Source organism: Sycon ciliatum, chromosome 3, assembly GCF_964019385.1.
Source record: "Sycon ciliatum chromosome 3, ocSycCili1.1, whole genome shotgun sequence".
Taxonomy (NCBI): Eukaryota; Metazoa; Porifera; class Calcarea; order Leucosolenida; family Sycettidae; genus Sycon; species Sycon ciliatum.
The window spans coordinates 7,911,624-7,930,593 of record NC_088645.1 but is presented as its reverse complement, the minus strand read 5'-3'; the positions used below and the strand labels follow the sequence as shown (position 1 = coordinate 7,930,593).

Genomic DNA, 18,970 nt, shown 5'->3' with positions numbered 1-18,970 from the left:
AACGTATCCCCGAAGCTTGGGAGCAACCGCTGCACAAGAGGGCTCCATGCCCTCGCGGCGGCAGAGCAATATCATCTGAAGATACGCAATGGTCACCAAGAAAAAGACATACATTCAGTTTGCTACTTTGAATTTCATGCACTGGTGGGTGCAATCATCAGACCAAATAGCTACATACCTATGTACATGCAGCTGCATGAGGGATGAGCTATCTAAATGTCTGTGGTGTCTCCTTTGCACCATGGCTGGTAGCTCGACTTGCCTTTAAAAAGCTCGTAGTCGTAGTGATGACGCCTTTATGGCCGAAACAGCTTGCTGTCTACAGCATTGGGTATCTAGCTGCATACAAATCTATGAGTATGCCCCAAGAGAAAAACTTAATATGCTCCCCAGAGTGTTAACAGGCGCGTGCACCGTATGAGTTTTTTGGTGTCTGGAAACCACCTTTTTTCGGGCAATCTTGCCAAAGGAAAAGCGTGCCTACTGGATTGGTTATCCTGCATACGCGTCGATCGACGGGCAGCTTACAGTACAGTGACTATGTCCTTATTTCGAAGTGAGAGAGAGTTGCTTTGCATGCAGTTCAAAATACATTATTCTCTCTTTCTTCAGTGGAGAGTAGCCACAGAGAGATCAATCTCTAGCTCTGGTTCGCTCCTGGATTGGCGATGACATTCAAGAAATCCGTTTTGTCTCGAAATTTGAGTCGAGCCTGCGCGATGCAAGTCAGTTCAAGGGTATGATTGACGATATCTCCTTCCAAACTGTTGACTCAAATCAAGATCTCCACAGCCTTTCGTTCTCGCTCATGTGCGCAGCAGAGATGTTCGTCAAAAACGTTGTCGACTGGAGAACGTAAAAATGTGCGTCCATGATCCACTTGCGCTGCTCCGGCCGCGAATCAAGGACGCGGGGCTTCGCTTTTCTTCCGCGAGCGTCCATCGAAACAAGGTCCATAACTCTTTATTGAAATCATGTGGAACATTGCCAATACATGCTGAAAACTTCGTCATAAGAACAGAAAGAAAAGATACGTCGAATGTAAGCAGTGTTTTGATGAAAAGAACAAGCCTGGAGTGGACTAGTGAAGTACCATAGACATAGTGTTATAGACTGTAGTGTAGCCTGGGCGGCTAGGCCTATCAAACTTTTACGTGTTCAATATGACAAACATGTATATGAGTACATTGACTTTTGCACCCTCTTTGCAAATACTTTTTCAAGTGCTGGTATGTAAAAGGTAACCCGTACCCATTTTATCCTGCTACCGGTTTATGTACCAACATTTCCATGCAACATCGTCCCCTCCCTCCATTTCTCATTCCTCCTATTTCTGTCCTTTCTACCCCTGGACCTGGTTCCCTCTCAGACGCGTTTGTGCCAGAATGATCTGATGATAGCAGTCGGAACCCCGTGTCTCATCAGCACCAGTGTTCATTGGTGCCCTGCACCCCTAATCTTGCGTCCCCCCCCCCCCTCCTCCCTAGCCCTCGCCGTTATCATGGTTATCTCCGACGGGATGTTGGAGGGATGCGCATGTGCACAAATACATAACTATATCTACAGAAAAAATTTCCAACTCTAGAAACCTCCCTTTCAAGACTCGGTGCACGCCACTGGTTAAACTCTGCGTATGGGGTCTCCGACGACGAAAACTCACATCACATGTTCCTGGCACGTTTCCTAATACAATGTAATAGGTCATGTATGTACAAAGAAGACTAGCATGGGTACAGTCCGGATATTTGCCATGATTATGTTTCTGACCCGTACGCTGAATGGATTTCTGTCAGTGAGTGCTATCTGGATAATTCCACGGCTCAGGCTAAAACGAGCGGAGAGAACTCACATCACGAGCACTACATCATCTCTTGTGAGTTTTCGTTTTGGGTTTTCGTCGTCAGCCGACCCCACAGAGTGGGCATCAGCATTTTCTAATGAACTCCTGTGTGTGTTTGTGCGTGCGCGATATCTGTGTCCTCTCCATTTATGTACTGATGTCACGCTGGTTTGACACCGTCTCGCTTTCTCAGCCTCGTGTAAGTTTTTCTGGCACTTATTAGAGTGGGTTTGCTTCAGTTCTGGTCATGACTCATGCAGAGAGGATTCATTGAATCTGACATTATTGCGATATGTTCATCACAGACATCAGCTGGAGCAGAGTGGAGGTGGTTTGATTTCAGATTGATCTGGGTGACCTGGATGTCTTTGTGATCATGGCCATGGACATTGGATGTCTTTGTGATCATGACCATGGACATTGGATGTCTTTGTGATCATGGCCATGGACATTGGATGTCTTTGTGATCATGGCCATGGACATTGGATGTCTTTGTGATCATGGCCATGGACATTGGATGTCTTTGTGATCATGGCCATGGACATTGGATGTCTTTGTGATCATGGCCATGGACATTGGATGTCTTTGTGATCATGGCCATGGACATTGGATGTCTTTGTGATCATGGCCATGGACATTGGATGTCTTTGTGATCATGGCCATGGACATTGGATGTCTTTGTGATCATGGCCATGGACATTGGATGTCTTTGTGATCATGGCCATGGACATTGGATGTCTTTGTGATCATGGCCATGGACATTGGATGTCTTTGTGATCATGGCCATGGACATTGGATGTCTTTGTGATCATGGCCATGGACATTGGATGTCTTTGTGATCATGGCCATGGACATTGGATGTCTTTGTGATCATGGCCATGGACATTGGATGTCTTTGTGATCATGGCCATGGACATTGGATGTCTTTGTGATCATGGCCATGGACATTGGATGTCTTTGTGATCATGGCCATGGACATTGGATGTCTTTGTGATCATGGCCATGGACATTGGATGTCTTTGTGATCATGGCCATGGACATTGGATGTCTTTGTGATCATGGCCATGGACATTGGATGTCTTTGTGATCATGGCCATGGACATTGGATGTCTTTGTGATCATGGCCATGGACATTGGATGTCTTTGTGATCATGGCCATGGACATTGGATGTCTTTGTGATCATGGCCATGGACATTGGATGTCTTTGTGATCATGGCCATGGACATTGGATGTCTTTGTGATCATGGCCATGGACATTGGATGTCTTTGTGATCATGGCCATGGACATTGGATGTCTTTGTGATCATGGCCATGGACATTGGATGTCTTTGTGATCATGGCCATGGACATTGGATGTCTTTGTGATCATGGCCATGGACATTGGATGTCTTTGTGATCATGGCCATGGACATTGGATGTCTTTGTGATCATGGCCATGGACATTGGATGTCTTTGTGATCATGGCCATGGACATTGGATGTCTTTGTGATCATGGCCATGGACATTGGATGTTTTACTCTATAGTTGTGTCCTTGTGTGTGTGTGTGTGTGTGTGTGTGTGTGTGTGTTTCGTGTTCGTGTGTGTGTGTGTGTTTCGTGTTCGTGTATGTATGCACATGCATGTGTGTGCTTGTGTGTGTGCACATGCACACATGTGTGTATGTATGTGTATGTGTGTATGTATGTATGTGTATGTGTGTATGTCTGTATGCTTATGCGTGCATGTATGTGTACGTGTATGTATGCTTGGGCGTGCATGTGTGAATGCACACATGTACTCACCTGCACACCGAAATCCCACTCTGCCGTGGCATCATCTACAGCTGGCCAAGGTACTTGTACGTGTGAATGTTGCAAAACTGCATGCTTCTGCCCGATCCTATGGTCGAATTTTAAGCCACAGACAGTATTCCTCAGTTGCATATGTTTGGTTCTGACGGTGGCTGACTGGTCTGATACGTTCATAATTATTTTAACATCACAATAAAATAATTTGTAATCCAGCGCATGCGCAGATTGTGAATAGCAACTGAATATAGTGGTTGTCAGTTGACAAACCTCCTTTTCTTACATTTGCTTAGGAGGGCAATCAAGTTCATTTTTTAAGTCACAACAACCTCTTCCTCACAATCTAGCTCATGCTTTCAGGATAAAATCCAGATGATCAGCGATTGTCGTCATTTTCTGCATGTGAAGGTGATGATCTCATGCAGATATTTTCACCCGTGTGCAGAATGTTCAGATTTGTATCCATGCACCGAGATTTGGGCTTTAGGCGCATTGGTTGTGTTCTGGGCGAGGGCCCAAGTGCCGTAGAATGTGCCATGTCTAAGTCGCCGGTAATTTGCTGTGTGCTCAATGTCAGCATTTCTATCTATTTTAAGTATGTGTCTGTCTGTCTGTCTGTCTGTCTGTCCGTCTTTCTTTCTGTCCGTCTTTCTTTCTCTTTCACTCTATGAATGTGTTTCGGCGTCATCACCGAATCTCGCACCATCCTGAAACAGCCATGGTTGCAAGTAAGTCATGCTTTTTTTTGCTGGATATTGGTTGTATAGATTCTTGGTTGGAGGACAGCAAATCAGCACACGAAGCACAGAAGCCATTATAGTTTCGACTAGGTCTTTTATACCATTGTATTGTATTCGACTTGAAAAGTAATGGTACGAAAGGCCTAGTCGAAACTATAATCTGTCCCTCCAGGAAATCGTGATTCCACGGATGCAACAAATTTCGCGATTTTGGCCAAAACCCGCAAATTTCTGAAAAGTCCCCGATTTCCCGCGTTTGTTGTTGTTTTCTGCACTTCTTTTTACATTTTTCTGCACTTTCACGCAATACAGTGCAGGGCATGCGCTAAGGATTAAATGAGGTCTGACACAATGTCCTGCCAGTTGCAAAAATGGCCGGACATGTCCGGACATGCAAATTTTCACCTCAAATCACACAATTTTCAGTTAAGAATTAATACCATCGAAATGTTATCGCGGCGTGAAAAGAGTAGTATTAAAATTGTTGTAGTTACTGTTTTACCACTGCAAGCTTTGGCTGCTGCTGCGTCGTCAAGTTTGCACAAGGCTCGAGCGATTGGCGCATACTCTATTGGGTTTCCGCTTGACTGCTCCTTGCCAAACAATGCTATGGCACGGCGATGCATTTCAGAAGCAGCATTATCTTTGAAGGCTGACGATTTCAGGTTCCTTTAGCCAACGACGAAGGAGTCAGAAAAAGTCATGCTGCTGCGAATTTTATCAACAAAACGGGAACACATCTTACATTTCAAATTTTCGACAACGCTACTATCTGAGGGACTGCGCTCATAGCTCAGCCAAACAGAAGTTGAAAGCTCCCTATCATACTCGGCGACCCACTTGTCACAACTAGTGGTCGTCTGGACTCCTCTGGGCTTCTTTCCAAGAGGAACACCCGCATCAGCGGTGCTTGGCTTACTCTTGCCAGACGACATCACTAATGACTAGTACTATGAGACAAAGGTGTGCCTTTTCTTTTTTGTACTTTGCAAAAGTGCGCGGACACTTTGTCCGGGTGTGTACAAAACATCCGGAAACTGACCGTAAACGGTCGGAGATTGTCCGATGTCCGACCGTTATTTCGCGCCCTGCAGTGCTTTCCATGATCCTGTACGTGGGTTATTTGCACAGTACGCAAATAGCGATTCTAATGATGCAACAAATTTCGTGGTTTGGCCCAAATTCGCAATTTCCTGCCAATAATTCCGCGAGTTCCTGGCAAGTTCCGCACTTTTCGCCGCGTTTTTGTTGTTTTCTGCCGCAATTTCTTGCGCAAGTTTTCGATGACTTTTTCCGCAAATTCCCGCAGGGACAGTATAATTATGGCTTCTGTGCTTCATGTGCTAATAATGGCTGTGCTGCCTTTCGTTTTTAGTTTCCAACACCGTAAATCTGATACCAACAAGATTTCCCCTCAAAACCAATGAATAATACAATGCCATAGTGTTTGTATTGACGGCCAAGGTTGTGTCCCTGAGCATTATCAGATTCTACCTATGTGTATCGTCTTTGAAACCATTAGGCGGCAAGTATAATTATTCCATCAGTTTGAGTCACGTCACACACCCGGATTAACTTTTTTCTACCGAGAGCGTGACCAGACATATCAATACACATGCCAGGCATGCACATTGCCGAAACATTGCGGCAATGTGCATGCCTGGAATGTGTGTTGATAATACGGAGCTTCTTGTATCGGCACACAATGTCCTCTATCTCTGTCTGTCTGTCTGTCTCACCTCCTCTTTCTGCAGACATCGCCATGGTGCTGCTGGGGGCAGTTGTGGCTCTCGTCATGTAAACCAGATGACAGTCAGCTCATGTTGGTGGCCATCTTTGTCGTGGGAACGGAATCCATCGTCTGGAGCAGCTATGAAGAAGGCCCTAATAAGGATTTCCAATTTTAGTATTATTTTCAATAGTTGCATATTCACACTCATTCGTTACGTGTTTTTCTCCCTTGCACCCTTTTCTCACCTTTTTTGTATGCTAGAGTCTCGCATCATCATTTATTATCATTGTTTCTGGATTTAGCTGTTCATCTTTATGCTTAGCCCTTTTGGCTGCCTTTCGTATGTAACCCCTTGTACTTGTTCCCCTTTCCTTCCCTGTACCTCACCTGAAGACAAGGCTGGAAGGTATACATGTGAATGTACCAGTAAAGGTCAAGATGTTGTTGGTGAAGGACCTGAAGTGTGTCTTCTTCCTTACTGTTTAAAAAAAGGATTTTTTCTCCCAGGAAGATTTTCTAAGAGAGCATTTCGGAGAATACCAGATAATGTGTGCAAGTGGATCTCTCCGATTTCGCACAAATTTGGTAGGTAGGTTTCCTTTGGGGTGTAGATCGACAGTGCCAAGCCCTTGAAAAGGTTTCTGAAGGGAACCTTGAAATTGGTATACCCCTCGAAAATGGTCGAAAACTCACTTGCAGAACGTGCCGCAGATTTTTAATGTTACTGCCGAGAATGCCGCAGAATAACCCCCCTTTTCCACGCGAATTTGGAATTTAGATATCTTGCATGCGTTTTTCCAAAGCGACACGTTTTCATTTGCATTGCTAGCAGCAGACTCCGACATTGGTGCATCTCTCTCCCCCCCCCCCCCCCCCGGGAAGATGCTTTTGGAAGGTTGGGCCCAGGTATCCAGTATTCAATTGCTCCAAAAACTACACCATTCCCTCAAATAGTGAACATGTACCCGCATGCAGAGCACGTGAGGCTTTCTGTACGTCTCTAATTGCATCACTAGTTGAAAGTCATGCTACGAGATCAGTCCGAGTCATTATAGGATAACATAATCAATGGCTCAGAGATCATAATTCATAAACTAATAAGCAAGGTCCTGTGCACAGCACACATCACATTGTACACAGAGAACATTGTGCACAGAGAGCAGAGGACATTGCACACAGAACACAGCCATGTGCCAAACTTCATGACACTGTGAAATCAAAATCAGTTACCGGTACCCTAATAAAAAAACTAGAATTCACACACGCACGCGCGCACTCACACACACACATGCACACACGTGCACTCACACACACTCACACACACACATGCACACACACACACACACACACACACACACACACACACATGCACACACACACACGCACACGCACACACTTGCACTTTGGACGCCCATCGCTAGTGCGATGATAGCGTGCGGGCTGAGCAATATGGGGAGTGACGCTTCAAGTCACCCACCCGGCGAAATGTTCGTCCACCCGTGCATACACATACACACACGTGCACACACACGTGCACACACACGTGCACACACACGTGCACACACACGTGTACACACACACATACTAACACAAAAGAAGACATACCCGCACACACTTGGGCATGTGCACATTCACCCCAAAAGAGTGCATGTTCACCACTGGCCTAAAACAAACTCCTCGCTAACGTTAGGTGATGAGAGCGATGGCGCTCAGCGTGTCATGTGACACACCGTGAAAACGGTTGCAGCAGGAGGTAGTACGCGTGAACGTTCTCGGCCGATGTTTCGCTCCACCTGCATACCTGGACATATACAACACCACAGCACCAGTGTGTCACTCTAGTTGCATACCTCTAAATATACAACCCCACAGCATGCATTGCTTTCAAGGTCGGTGAGTTATTACATGGCGAACAAACTTGGAAGTGCCATATCGTCTAGAGTATATGAAGCAGCACCGAGTTTTTGTTGTCGCGAAATACAGACGTTTACTGGCCCTGTTTTCACGGTTAATTCGGCCATTGTAGTAACAGTTATAAGCTACATCGAACATGCTTGAGTGAATTACTGGTGCTTACAAAGTGCGCCTTATACTGTATACTAAAATTGGAAAAGCCAGTGTGGGTTACGCAATATTGTGGGGGAGGGAGAGGAGGAGGGAGAGAGAGAGAGAGGGAGAGAATAGATAGATAGATAGATAGAGATAGATAGAGAGAGAGAGACAAGGAGAGAGAGAGAGAGAGAGAGAGAGAGAGAGAGAGAGAGAGAGAGAGAGAGAGAGAGAGAGAGAGAGAGAGAGAGAGAGAGAGAGAGAGAGAGAGAGAGAGAGAGAGAAGAGAAAGAGAGAGAGAGAGAGAGAGAGAGAGAGAGAGAGAGAGAGAGAGAGAGAGAGAGAGAGAGAGAGAGAGAGACAGACAGAGAGAGACAGAGAGAGAGAGAGACAGACACAGAGAGAGAGAGACAGAGAGAGAGAGAGAGAGAGAGAGAGAGAGAGAGAAGAGGGGGGGGGGGAGAGATAGAGATAGAGATAGAGAGAGAGAGAGAGAGAGAGAGAGAGAGAGAAGGGCGAGAGAGAGAGTAAGTTACATTTATAAAGACAGGTAAGTCTAACAAATGAGGACTGAGACCTCTACAACAGGGTTTTTACGCCTGAAAGCAGGTGCATGATTTAACAAGCAGGTTGTCAGTCTAGATTTTATGCGCAGATGGAGAAAAAGCGCAGAATTTTTGTAATGAGATGAAAAGCAGAACTAATAAGAAATAATAAGAAAAGATGAAATGAAAGCCTGCTCACAACCCGCCCCAGCCTTGCGAACTGGGTATGGTGGATTAAGAACCCGGTTCAACGCTCGAGCAGCGCTCTCCACTCAAGGTGTTCACAGCAACTGATAGGAACTCATATGGGGAAATTATAGAAAAGAAATAATAAGATAAAGAGAATAAATTTCAACGCACCTCAATAAGCGGAGCCCCACATACAGTACCTCAGAAAAGTGGATCTTCCGACCAGTGTTTTTGTTGACGTCGCAACCAGATGATGTAGCTGCTTCGCAGAGACGTCTTACTGCACAAATTACAAATAAATTTTATTCTTCGATTAGAAAACCCAAGCGCTTTCAGAGCCCTCCGAAGAGAGTCCGGGATGAAACCACGCACACTACCTCAACCGAAAAAGAAACGACCTGCCACCCGTTTGCTCGGCATTGATCGGCCAGATCCGCATACCGCCTGTCCTTCCGCGAGTTACTGACACTGAATCTGTCCTCAGCACAAACTGTCAACCTCCATCCAGAATACAATCCTACGACTCGTAGAGTACAGAACTATATCTGGTCTTAGGGTGGTAAGTGCAACACAGCTAGGGAAAGAAATCTTTGCACTAACTGAGTCGACAAGAAGTTTCCAGTCTGAGGCCGCTGACAGGAGATCAGTCGTAACCAACTTTCGTCTGGGCTGAACGCGAACTGGCTTCTCTCCCGCCTTGCAAAACGAGATGAAGTCAAGCTCATTTGAATTTCGGTTTGTACGGTGTTTGCAGCAGTGCGGATTCGAATCTCCTCACGCATGTTCCTGACGATGACCCCGAGTACGTTGTCGTGGCCTCCAGGTGTAACGTCCCTGGTCCAGCGCTACGCGACAAGCGCCAAGCACGTGGCGCGTAGTACAGGCCCAGGCACGGCACAAACTACAGTACGGATCCACTACGGTGTTTCCCCAACGGCGTAGGTTCATCGGAGAAGGTAGCACAACGAGGGTTGATGCGAGAAGAAATTTCAAATCCTTACCAGTTCCACCGTACAAAGGGATTTCGAGAGAGAGAGAGAGAGAGAGAGAGAGAGAGAGAGAGAGAGAGAGAGAGAGAGAGCAAGTTACATTTATAAGACAGGTAAGTCTAACAAATGAGGACTGGGACCTCTACAACAGGGTTTTTACGCCTGAAAGCAGGTGCATGATTTAACAAGCAGGTTGTCAGTCTAGATTTTATGCGCAGATGGAGAAAAATGCGGAGATATTTTTGTAATGAGATGAAGAGCAGAAATAATAAGAAAAGATGAAATGAAAGCCTGCTCCCAACCACAACGAAAGAGAGAGAGAGAGACAGAGAGACAGAGAGAGAGAGAGGGGGGGGGGGGGTAGCCTGAAGAGTATGGTATAAGCTCACCGTGCATTGCCAAATATGGATCATATGAGTTATGCATGTGAGTACGCTGGGATCAGCAATGCACTGCTCAACACCCCACACAACCATAGATCACCAACGCACTGTTCAATAGCCTATGCGACAATACTCAGGTGGCTGAGCGGGTGTTGGCGGTACAAATTACGTCATTGCGCAATGGGCCTATTACCTGCACGGTCATAGTCCGTCAGTTGTCCACTGGACAGGTGATTATCTGAAGACAGCAGCAAGTATGGCTGGAATGAGAGAGAGTCCGCTAGCAAACCTTACTGCCAAACCCTGGTGAGCACGTCGGGACAGAAAGCAAAAACATGCGCGCACACACCCACCCACCCACATGTTCATGCACGTGTGTGTGCATACACACGTACACACGTTCACACACACACACACACACCAACACACACACATGCACTCGCACATGCACACACACACACACACACACACACACACACACACACACACACACACATCCACCCACCCACACACACACACCATGTACCGTGTACAATGCATAGGCCTGTCGAAAGAGAAGCATGCAAATCTGCAAATGCACTGGATGTGCACCCACAGATTTTCTCTTATAGCAACGCCAGTGGACAAGATCTGAATGAAACAGATCAAGACTACCGCCAGATAACTGTCAAATCCACACAACTGCCGAAACCATGTTAATCCCCACACACACTTACACACACTTAAACACACACACACACACACACACACACACGTGCACACACACACACAAACAAACACCCCCTCCCGCTCACACACACACACACACACACACACACACACACACAAATGCCCCCTCCTCCCCCCCCCCCCTCCCGCTCACACACAAGCACGCACACAAATTAATGTGCCCAAGCACACGCATGCAGACACACGCAGCACAATTGCAGATACGAGACCACATACATGTACTTTAGACAGCACACTTCAGCTTACCACTGCTGGGAGTTGCTGTACGCCATAACACGGTCACCATCCGCCATCGGAACAGACGTGTGCAGAGCATCCATACATTCGTATGAAAAGCCGTGTGCAGGAGTACATATACCCAGACACACACATGAACGCACGCATACACACACACACACTCACACAGACACACACAGACAGTCATCAGAACAAGATTTCATTTCCACTTTTACACCTACACTTGAGATGTGGCTGGTTGACAACACACCACATTATATCATGTACACTGTCCTAGCTATCACTACAGCCAAGAGTCCACAAACCCAAGAGTGGACAACTCTGTACATGGGATCCACACGGCGGAATTACAACATTACGTCAAAACTGACGTACACGTTCGTTGCGCTTGTACTACTCCCTGGTTCCAAGCACCGCGGAATGCGGAGTTTTGTACAGCTGTGCCTGAGCGGCACGACGTAATGTTGGAATTCCGCCGCGCAGTGGACCTACAGCAGCCAGACCCCAGTTGCACACTCTTGGTATTATGGACTCTTGTTATAACCAAGAGTTCACAAACAAGAGTATGCAACTGTGATCTCTTTTCTATGGGACAGATGTGCGGCGCGCTGCCTTCATTACATCATTCAGCTGAAGTCCGCGCACTGCGGAAAAGCAAACACCGCACTTTCCCTCTGGTTTGAAATGAACTTTCCTACGGAACTGGGGTTCAAACGCCAAAATTTGGAGAATGCGTAGGTACTGGACTGGAAAGAATCGAGGAAAAGCGGATGGGCTCGTACGATAAACGGTGGGTTTGAGTGCATGCTTTCAGAGCGTGATGAAGGCAAGTTGCGAGACGAAGGCAGCGCGTCACGCACTGACCCATAACCACAGTTGCACACTCTTGTTTATGCACTCTTTGTATCACCCTCTGCACCGCATCGCTGTAGCTCAATCTGCGGGCAGAGCTGTTTCGGCTTATACACACTCTGCAGAGTAAAGGAGACCACATATTTCTGAAGAAGATAGAATGACAGGAAGAAAGTGACAGGCAGACAGACGGCTTGAAAGAGACACAAAGAAGGAGAGAGAGGAAGAGAAGAGGAGAGAAGAATATCGGATTCCAAGACTTACGCGTTGTTGGAGGAGCTGAACAGAAAACGGTGCAGAATACAACAAAATACAACACAAAACCTTATCAGCTTCATTGGAAAGGAGACAAGGGCGGGATCTCAATAAGTTGTTCAAAGAAATGCCTTGTGCAACACCAACATCGATCACACTAGGGTTGAAGTTACTTGTAGTAGAATTTTCAGTGTGAACGAGATTCCCTTCAGTACCGAGTGAACGAAAGAACCTGTTTTAGCCATTCCCCTGTGTTTGGAATGGATGGTGACTTTACTCAGCTTCAATGTAATGTGCATTGACCCCTGCATCCTGGCCAAGCAGTCATCAATGTACACAGATGAATCAGCATTGGATACGTAATTTCCAAGAGAAACTATTTGCTTGCACTGGCGCCTGCAATAGGTAGGCGGGGAGCGAAACTGACTTGATTTCAAGTTCCTGTCACCCGCATGCGCACGTAGTGTGTGTGTGTGTGTGCGTGTGTGTGTCCGCGCGTGCGTGCGCGCGTGTGCTTGTGTATGCACGCGTGTGTTTCAGGCGCACATGTGTGTACTATCCTAGAGGCTACATCACTATGGCGTGTAGTATTATGAGTTTGGCACTGGTCTGATTCAAAAGACACTAGGATCGGGAAGAGGGAAAGGCAAGGGTTTGAACTTTCCGGTCAAACGAACACGGACAAACGAATCAAACACCCCTGAATGGAGAGTAGGAGAGAGGGGAGAGGTCATTGGAGGTGCAGCGTGCACATTTTTCCCAATATAGGGACACAATAGAGAGAGAGAAAGAGAGAGAGAGAGAGAGAGAGAGAAAAGAGAGAGAGAAAGAGAGAGAGAGAGAGAGAGAGAGAAAGAGAGAGAGAGAGAGAGAGAAGAGAGAGAGAGAGAGAGAGAGAGAGAGAGAGAGAGAGAGAGAGAGAGAGAGAGAGAGAAGAGAGAGAGAAGAGAGAGAGAGAGAGAGAGAGAGAGAGAGAGAGAGAGAGAGAGAGAGAGAGAGAGAGAGAGAGAGAGAGAGAGAGAGAGAGAGAGAGAGAGAGAGAGAGAGAGAGAGAGAGAGAGAGAGAAGAGAGAGAGAGAGAGAGAGAGAGAGAGAGAGAGAGAGAGAGAGAGAGAGAGAGAGAGAGAGAGAGAGAGAGAGAGAGAGAGAGAGAGAGAGAGAGAATGGAAGCTGTGTCACAACTCTACCAAGATAGGGAAGATGATGTAGAATCTTACCATTGATGCAAAATGGATCAGTTGCAACAGAACACGAATACCCTGCAGGACAGATTAGAAGAGCCATCATACTAGTAATCATAGTAAGCAAAAATGAGATGTTTTAAAAGAATTCCCATGACACAGCAAATACATACTGAGGTGGTGGTTGTGGTGAATGAACACCACGGCCCCACTATTATGGGTTACACATAGGTGGCACATGGCAGGCAGCACAGCCGTAGTGTACATTCGTGTTCTGCAGATAGTTTATTCGTGATCTTTTTAATTCTTTGATTTAATGTTTTTGTTGCAAGTCAGGTCGACACCAAGTAAACGCAGGGGGGGGGGGGGGGCGTGTGTGCATGTGTATGTAGGTGTTTGTATGTTTGTATTATTGTGTGTGTGGGGGGGGGGGGGGTTCCATGCACGTTGAGTACTGAGTATGAGCGTGATAAACAGGGCAAGCACAACTTGCCACACCGTGCCACACCATGCCACACCTTGCTGCACCATGACCTGTCACTGCACATTACCTGGATGGCTGATATTGATCACGACATCCGGCGGTAGACCGGGCATGAAGACACAATTCGGGTCACCGACTTCATCAGCATTGCTTATGCCGTCGCCGTCGCTGTCCATTTCGCAGATCGTCAAGTTCCACTCGGCTCCGTTTGCGACGAAGTCCCTGCCGAATGGATTACCTGGCAGCATTGGAAACACCAGGCAGGAAGGATTGTTTTACAAGATAGCCACAAACCATCATGGTGCAAACGCCAGCAAGAGATAGCAGAGAGGCAGATAACGCTGGTAGCCGAAAGCATTGGAGGCGGGGCAGAAGCAGCTAACCCGACCTAGGGTCTCGGTAACAACGCCGCTCACGCACGTCAAACAGAAAAAAATGCTAAATGAAAAGAAAATGCCACGCGGCACGAGTCACCGAGCAAGTCATGACACAGTACGGTGAGACCTGTGTTTGCCGGACCCTGTAACAAGCGGAATCCTGCGTTAAACGGGACAAGTTTCCATGCACCGACGTGCTGTGGATTGGATTTGCATCCCTCGTCCCTGGATCAGGCGGAATCCCATCATACGAGGACAGTTTCCTCTGCACCGAGGGCGACCGGTTAGGGCAGGTGCTACTGTACATGTACAGCACAGTACAGTACTGCTACCGTTGATTGAGAAATTTAACTCACTCTCTCGATGCGTTGGTATCTCGCTCTAAGGAAGTACAGTACATGTACATTTAGAAAACACTGTCTGTGGTGATGACAAAAATCACGGTTTGCGTCAGACTTGGCTGTGGGCCGCGTTTTCCGCATCCGTAGGAACGCCACCACCCGCAAAGATCCTTGCGGCGATCCTGATGAATGACACTGTGCAGTGCCCGGCTCTTGATATCAGAAAATGCACTCGTTAACTTATCTCGTAGCAACGATATGGCCCAGACTGCAGTGCTGAACTTGTGATCTCATACATGTGTGTAGCTCACATGGGGCACGGGGGCATGTGCACCCCCCCCCCCCCACTTAAAATTTTCGACCTAGGTTCAGCATGCAGATAATGACCATGAATGACATGCACCAGCCATCCTACACATATGTGGCCGTGCACCCCCCCCCCCCCCTTGAAAGGGGAACCAGCTACGTCCCTGCAATCATATCTAAAAAAATGGCCTAAAAGCCTTGGGAAAATAACGTTATCATCATGGTGATACCAAGAGTACATAACCCCCAGAGTGTGCAACGCCACATAAATGTCTGTCACGACTCGTTTTCAACATTACCTCATTTTCATGTAGCTGCGCGTGCAGGCCGCGACATTCGCTACATGAAAATGACGTAATGTTGAAAACGAGTCGTGACAAGACCCTATCGCGCGTTACACACTCTGGGGGTTATGGACTCTTGGTGAGACTGATGTACCAAACTGTGCAACACCGGTTCGGGTATCTGACATTTTACTCGTTCTCTCCTAGAAGCGATATGGCTCGGTGCTGCACGTATTGTACTCATCGGCCTAAATAAAAAAGTCTCTAGTGCAGTGGCTCTGTTATCTGACATTTGAATGCTACTCTCCTAGCAGCGATACGGCTCTGTGATGAACTTGTGCTTAGGGGATACTCCATACATTATACTGTTATCAGCCTGCACCCAAATGTTGGCGTTCAACATACCTCCGCCTGATGGTGGTCCGTCACACTGTCCCACATGACCAACAGACCTACAATACCTGCACACGATGGGCAGGTCACACGCAATGGAATGCACACACACACAGGCACACAGGCACACACATACACACACACACACATGCACACACACACACACCATATAAACAGACACACACAAACAAACATACAGGCGTACAAATACGCACACAAACACACACATATATACACACAAACACACACACACACACACACACAAACTGGCACAGACACAGGCATGCAAACATACTCACACAGACACACATACAAACACACAGATGCACAAACATACACACGCACAGACAGACACACACTCATACACACGCACACACACACGCACACACATACACACACACACACACACACACACACACACACACACACACACACATAAACACACACACACACACACACACACACACACACACATAAACAAACACAGATGTTAGCGCAGGGCAGATGCCACCAGATGACTGCTCCTTGGCAGACTTTCACCTCATATTGCATCCTGATCAGAGCAATCTGCTGAAACGTCGAAAATGATAATTATCGTGAAATGAGTAGTGAATGTTCAGTGTCCAGGGAAAGAGCATGTGTGCTCACCACTTGTCTAGAACTAAATTCGAAAGGAATACAGTGACCACACTCACACCACGACACCAATGGAACAATATCTGATTTCTGATGATAATCGCATGAAAACGACGTTCAAATCCTTCAATATTGTCTGGGCACCTGATTTCACATATTGGTCATGTGATTAGTCACCTTGGTCATGTGATTAGTCATCTTGGTCATGTGACCACCTGGTCATCTTGGTCATGTGACCACCTGGTCATGATTAGTCATGTGATTAGTCATCTTGGTCATGTGACCAGATTTGTGTAGAAGGTGATCATGGCATGTGGACAGTTGAACCTACGTGACCGACATCATACCACCCAGGGATGCAATTGTGGACTGAAATCGGTACCAACACGGCTGTGCCGTACGGTGGTCATGAGACAGAAGTGCAACATTTGTCACATGACACATCACAATGTACGGTCAGGTATACTGTACTATACACATCATGGACAGTGTTTAAAGTTGCCATGGTGACAGACACCCTACAGTCTCAAACCCCAGGTGTCCGGAAACGAGAGGGGTGGGTGTCTGTGTTGAGTTGCTTGGAACATTACTAGTATCTGCCCCCGCCCCCCCCCCCCCCCAAAGTAGGAATCACTGTTCACTCAAAGCACCGGCAAGAGTTCGTACACAAGAGTTTGCAACTACGATTATGGATCCGTGCGCTGTTTGTGGCCTTCATTACGCCCTACACTCATGTGCTCAAGCCCACAATCTCTCGTACCTGCACACCCGGTTTTGCTTGATCTGTTCCAGTACAGACAAGCATTCTAAATTGTCCGCGTGCATGGAAGCTGGCTTCAAACCAAAGGGGAAAACATGCTGTTTGATGTTTCCGCAGTGCCTGGGTGTAGCTGCATGAAAACATGTAATAGCCTTTTCACACGACGGGAGAATGTCACGGATTCTCGGCCTCGCGACAGGATCACCAGGGTGATCATCGATTTATTTTGAAATCTGAGTCGTAGGCCCGTAGCTCGCGGGATCGTAGCCTGCAACTCCCTGACCCCCCCCCCCCCTGGCTGTGCGTTTTCGATTTCGGTTTCGCGTTTCATGAACTGGCTTGTATGCGCTGTGTCTGCAATTCACGAACTGGCTTGCACAATCGTGCACTTTGTTGCATGCGCTGTGTCTGCAGAGATAGTCGTCGAGTGAAGCGTCTTGCCGCCTATCGTAGACCCATTGCATCGTGCAATCGTGAGCACGAACCGTCGTGTGATAAGGCTATCATGAAGCCAGCATGCTGTCAGTCTGGCCCGTAGAAAGGAGATCACAGTGGCATACTCTTGATCATGGACTCTTCCCACCACTGCTATTTTTATACATGTAATGTTATTTTCATTTTTATTTCGCCATGGCCACAGGAATTGCTGCCTTCCGGCTGTGGATCACGAAGGATGCCAGTAGCTAATCTAGTAAGTAGTTACGTCATGTACATGAACGTCAGTCAACTACTGCATTGTTTTCAAGTCCAAACAGTTGACAGCGCTCGGAGAAGACCTCCTGTGGGGATGCGAGTGCGCGGACGTTATCAACTACATCGTACATTGTACATAGTCATTCAACGCCGTCCCAAATGCGTGGACTTACCTGTCCGCTTGGCCGAAAGGCGCTGGGATGTTCGACATCAGCATTATAGGCCCAGTGCTGTCACCAGCATTAGGAATGCGTCGCTGGTAGATTTGATGCCCGCTGGTCCAGCAGGTACACACAGCAGCCAGCACAATGAGCCCTACTTGGACTCGCATTTTATTTCTCCCCATTGCGATCATCACAGCGATCGCCCTCTAGCTCTCTCCACTTGGACAAACGACTATTATTACTTTCAGGGGATTTTAGCATTCAGCGAACACCTACAAAACTTCAAAAGTAGATTCTTTAGCTCCAGATTGCCTCGCCTATCGTCTGCATTCTAAAAAAATTATTGTTTCAATCGGTACAGCTACGTTAGCTACAGTGTAACCTCGGCACGTACATGTAGCTCTACGACAACTGCCGTAGCGCTACTAGTAGTACTAGTAGCACTGGATCATGTCACTGTCAGTCAGCGCGCAGGTAGACGTCTCCGTAGATAGATAGACTACACGGCAGACCCTCTACAATAATAATGGCATGGTGGCATCCCATGCTCACTCGTAGATCTACTCCATGGATCCAGGCTCCAGTAGCTGTGGATGAGTCTGTGCGCTGCGCCATGGACACGTAGAGGGGACGGTTTCAAATACCGTAAAGTCGCGGATAAAAGCCGGGTTTGCTTACAAGCACATCGCGGATAGAAGCCTGGAAATCGAACGGGTCAATGCATATAAGGCCACCTAGAATTAATTCGTTGTTTCGGCCTAGATCGGGTCACTTCACTCATCCGTACCAGGGTCGGTCGGTCGGGTTTATTTTTTATTTTATTTTATTTTTTATTTTGGTTACGTCCATGTGCATATATGTACATCGAATAGCTTTTGTCCATCTAGCCAGTTGATCAAATCTGACTGTAGTGTAGACAATCCAGCGCAGTCATCTGGTCATGGTCCCATCAGATCCAGGTCCCCTCCATGATCCAGGACCAGATCTTGGCCTCGCTGGCAAACGGGTCTGACGAGCAGCTC

The 18,970-nt window shown here is 47.1% G+C and overlaps 2 protein-coding genes across 2 annotated transcripts in view; one reads left to right on the top strand and one right to left on the bottom strand.

The window, feature by feature from the left end:
- LOC135811311 (temptin-like) overlaps nucleotides 1-6,538 on the top strand; it is a gene marked incomplete in the record, with an annotated part of 21,632 nt that extends 15,094 nt beyond the window's left edge. The window contains 2 exon segments of the mRNA XM_065324532.1: nucleotides 4,346-4,357; nucleotides 6,124-6,538. Coding sequence (XP_065180604.1) covers nucleotides 4,346-4,357; nucleotides 6,124-6,170 — 59 coding nt within the window.
- A 586-nt stretch (nucleotides 6,539-7,124) lies between these two features.
- On the bottom strand, nucleotides 7,125-18,283 carry LOC135811310 (temptin-like). Its single transcript, XM_065324531.1, has 8 exons — nucleotides 17,958-18,283; nucleotides 15,708-15,763; nucleotides 14,062-14,232; nucleotides 13,547-13,588; nucleotides 12,339-12,353; nucleotides 11,233-11,246; nucleotides 10,450-10,559; nucleotides 7,125-7,902 (listed from the first exon to the last, which is right to left on the bottom strand). Exons 1-7 carry the CDS (start codon nucleotides 18,137-18,139, stop codon nucleotides 10,491-10,493), a joined length of 549 nt encoding a protein of 182 aa, XP_065180603.1. The 5' UTR covers nucleotides 18,140-18,283; the 3' UTR covers nucleotides 7,125-7,902; nucleotides 10,450-10,490.
- Nucleotides 18,284-18,970: the final 687 nt, after the last annotated feature.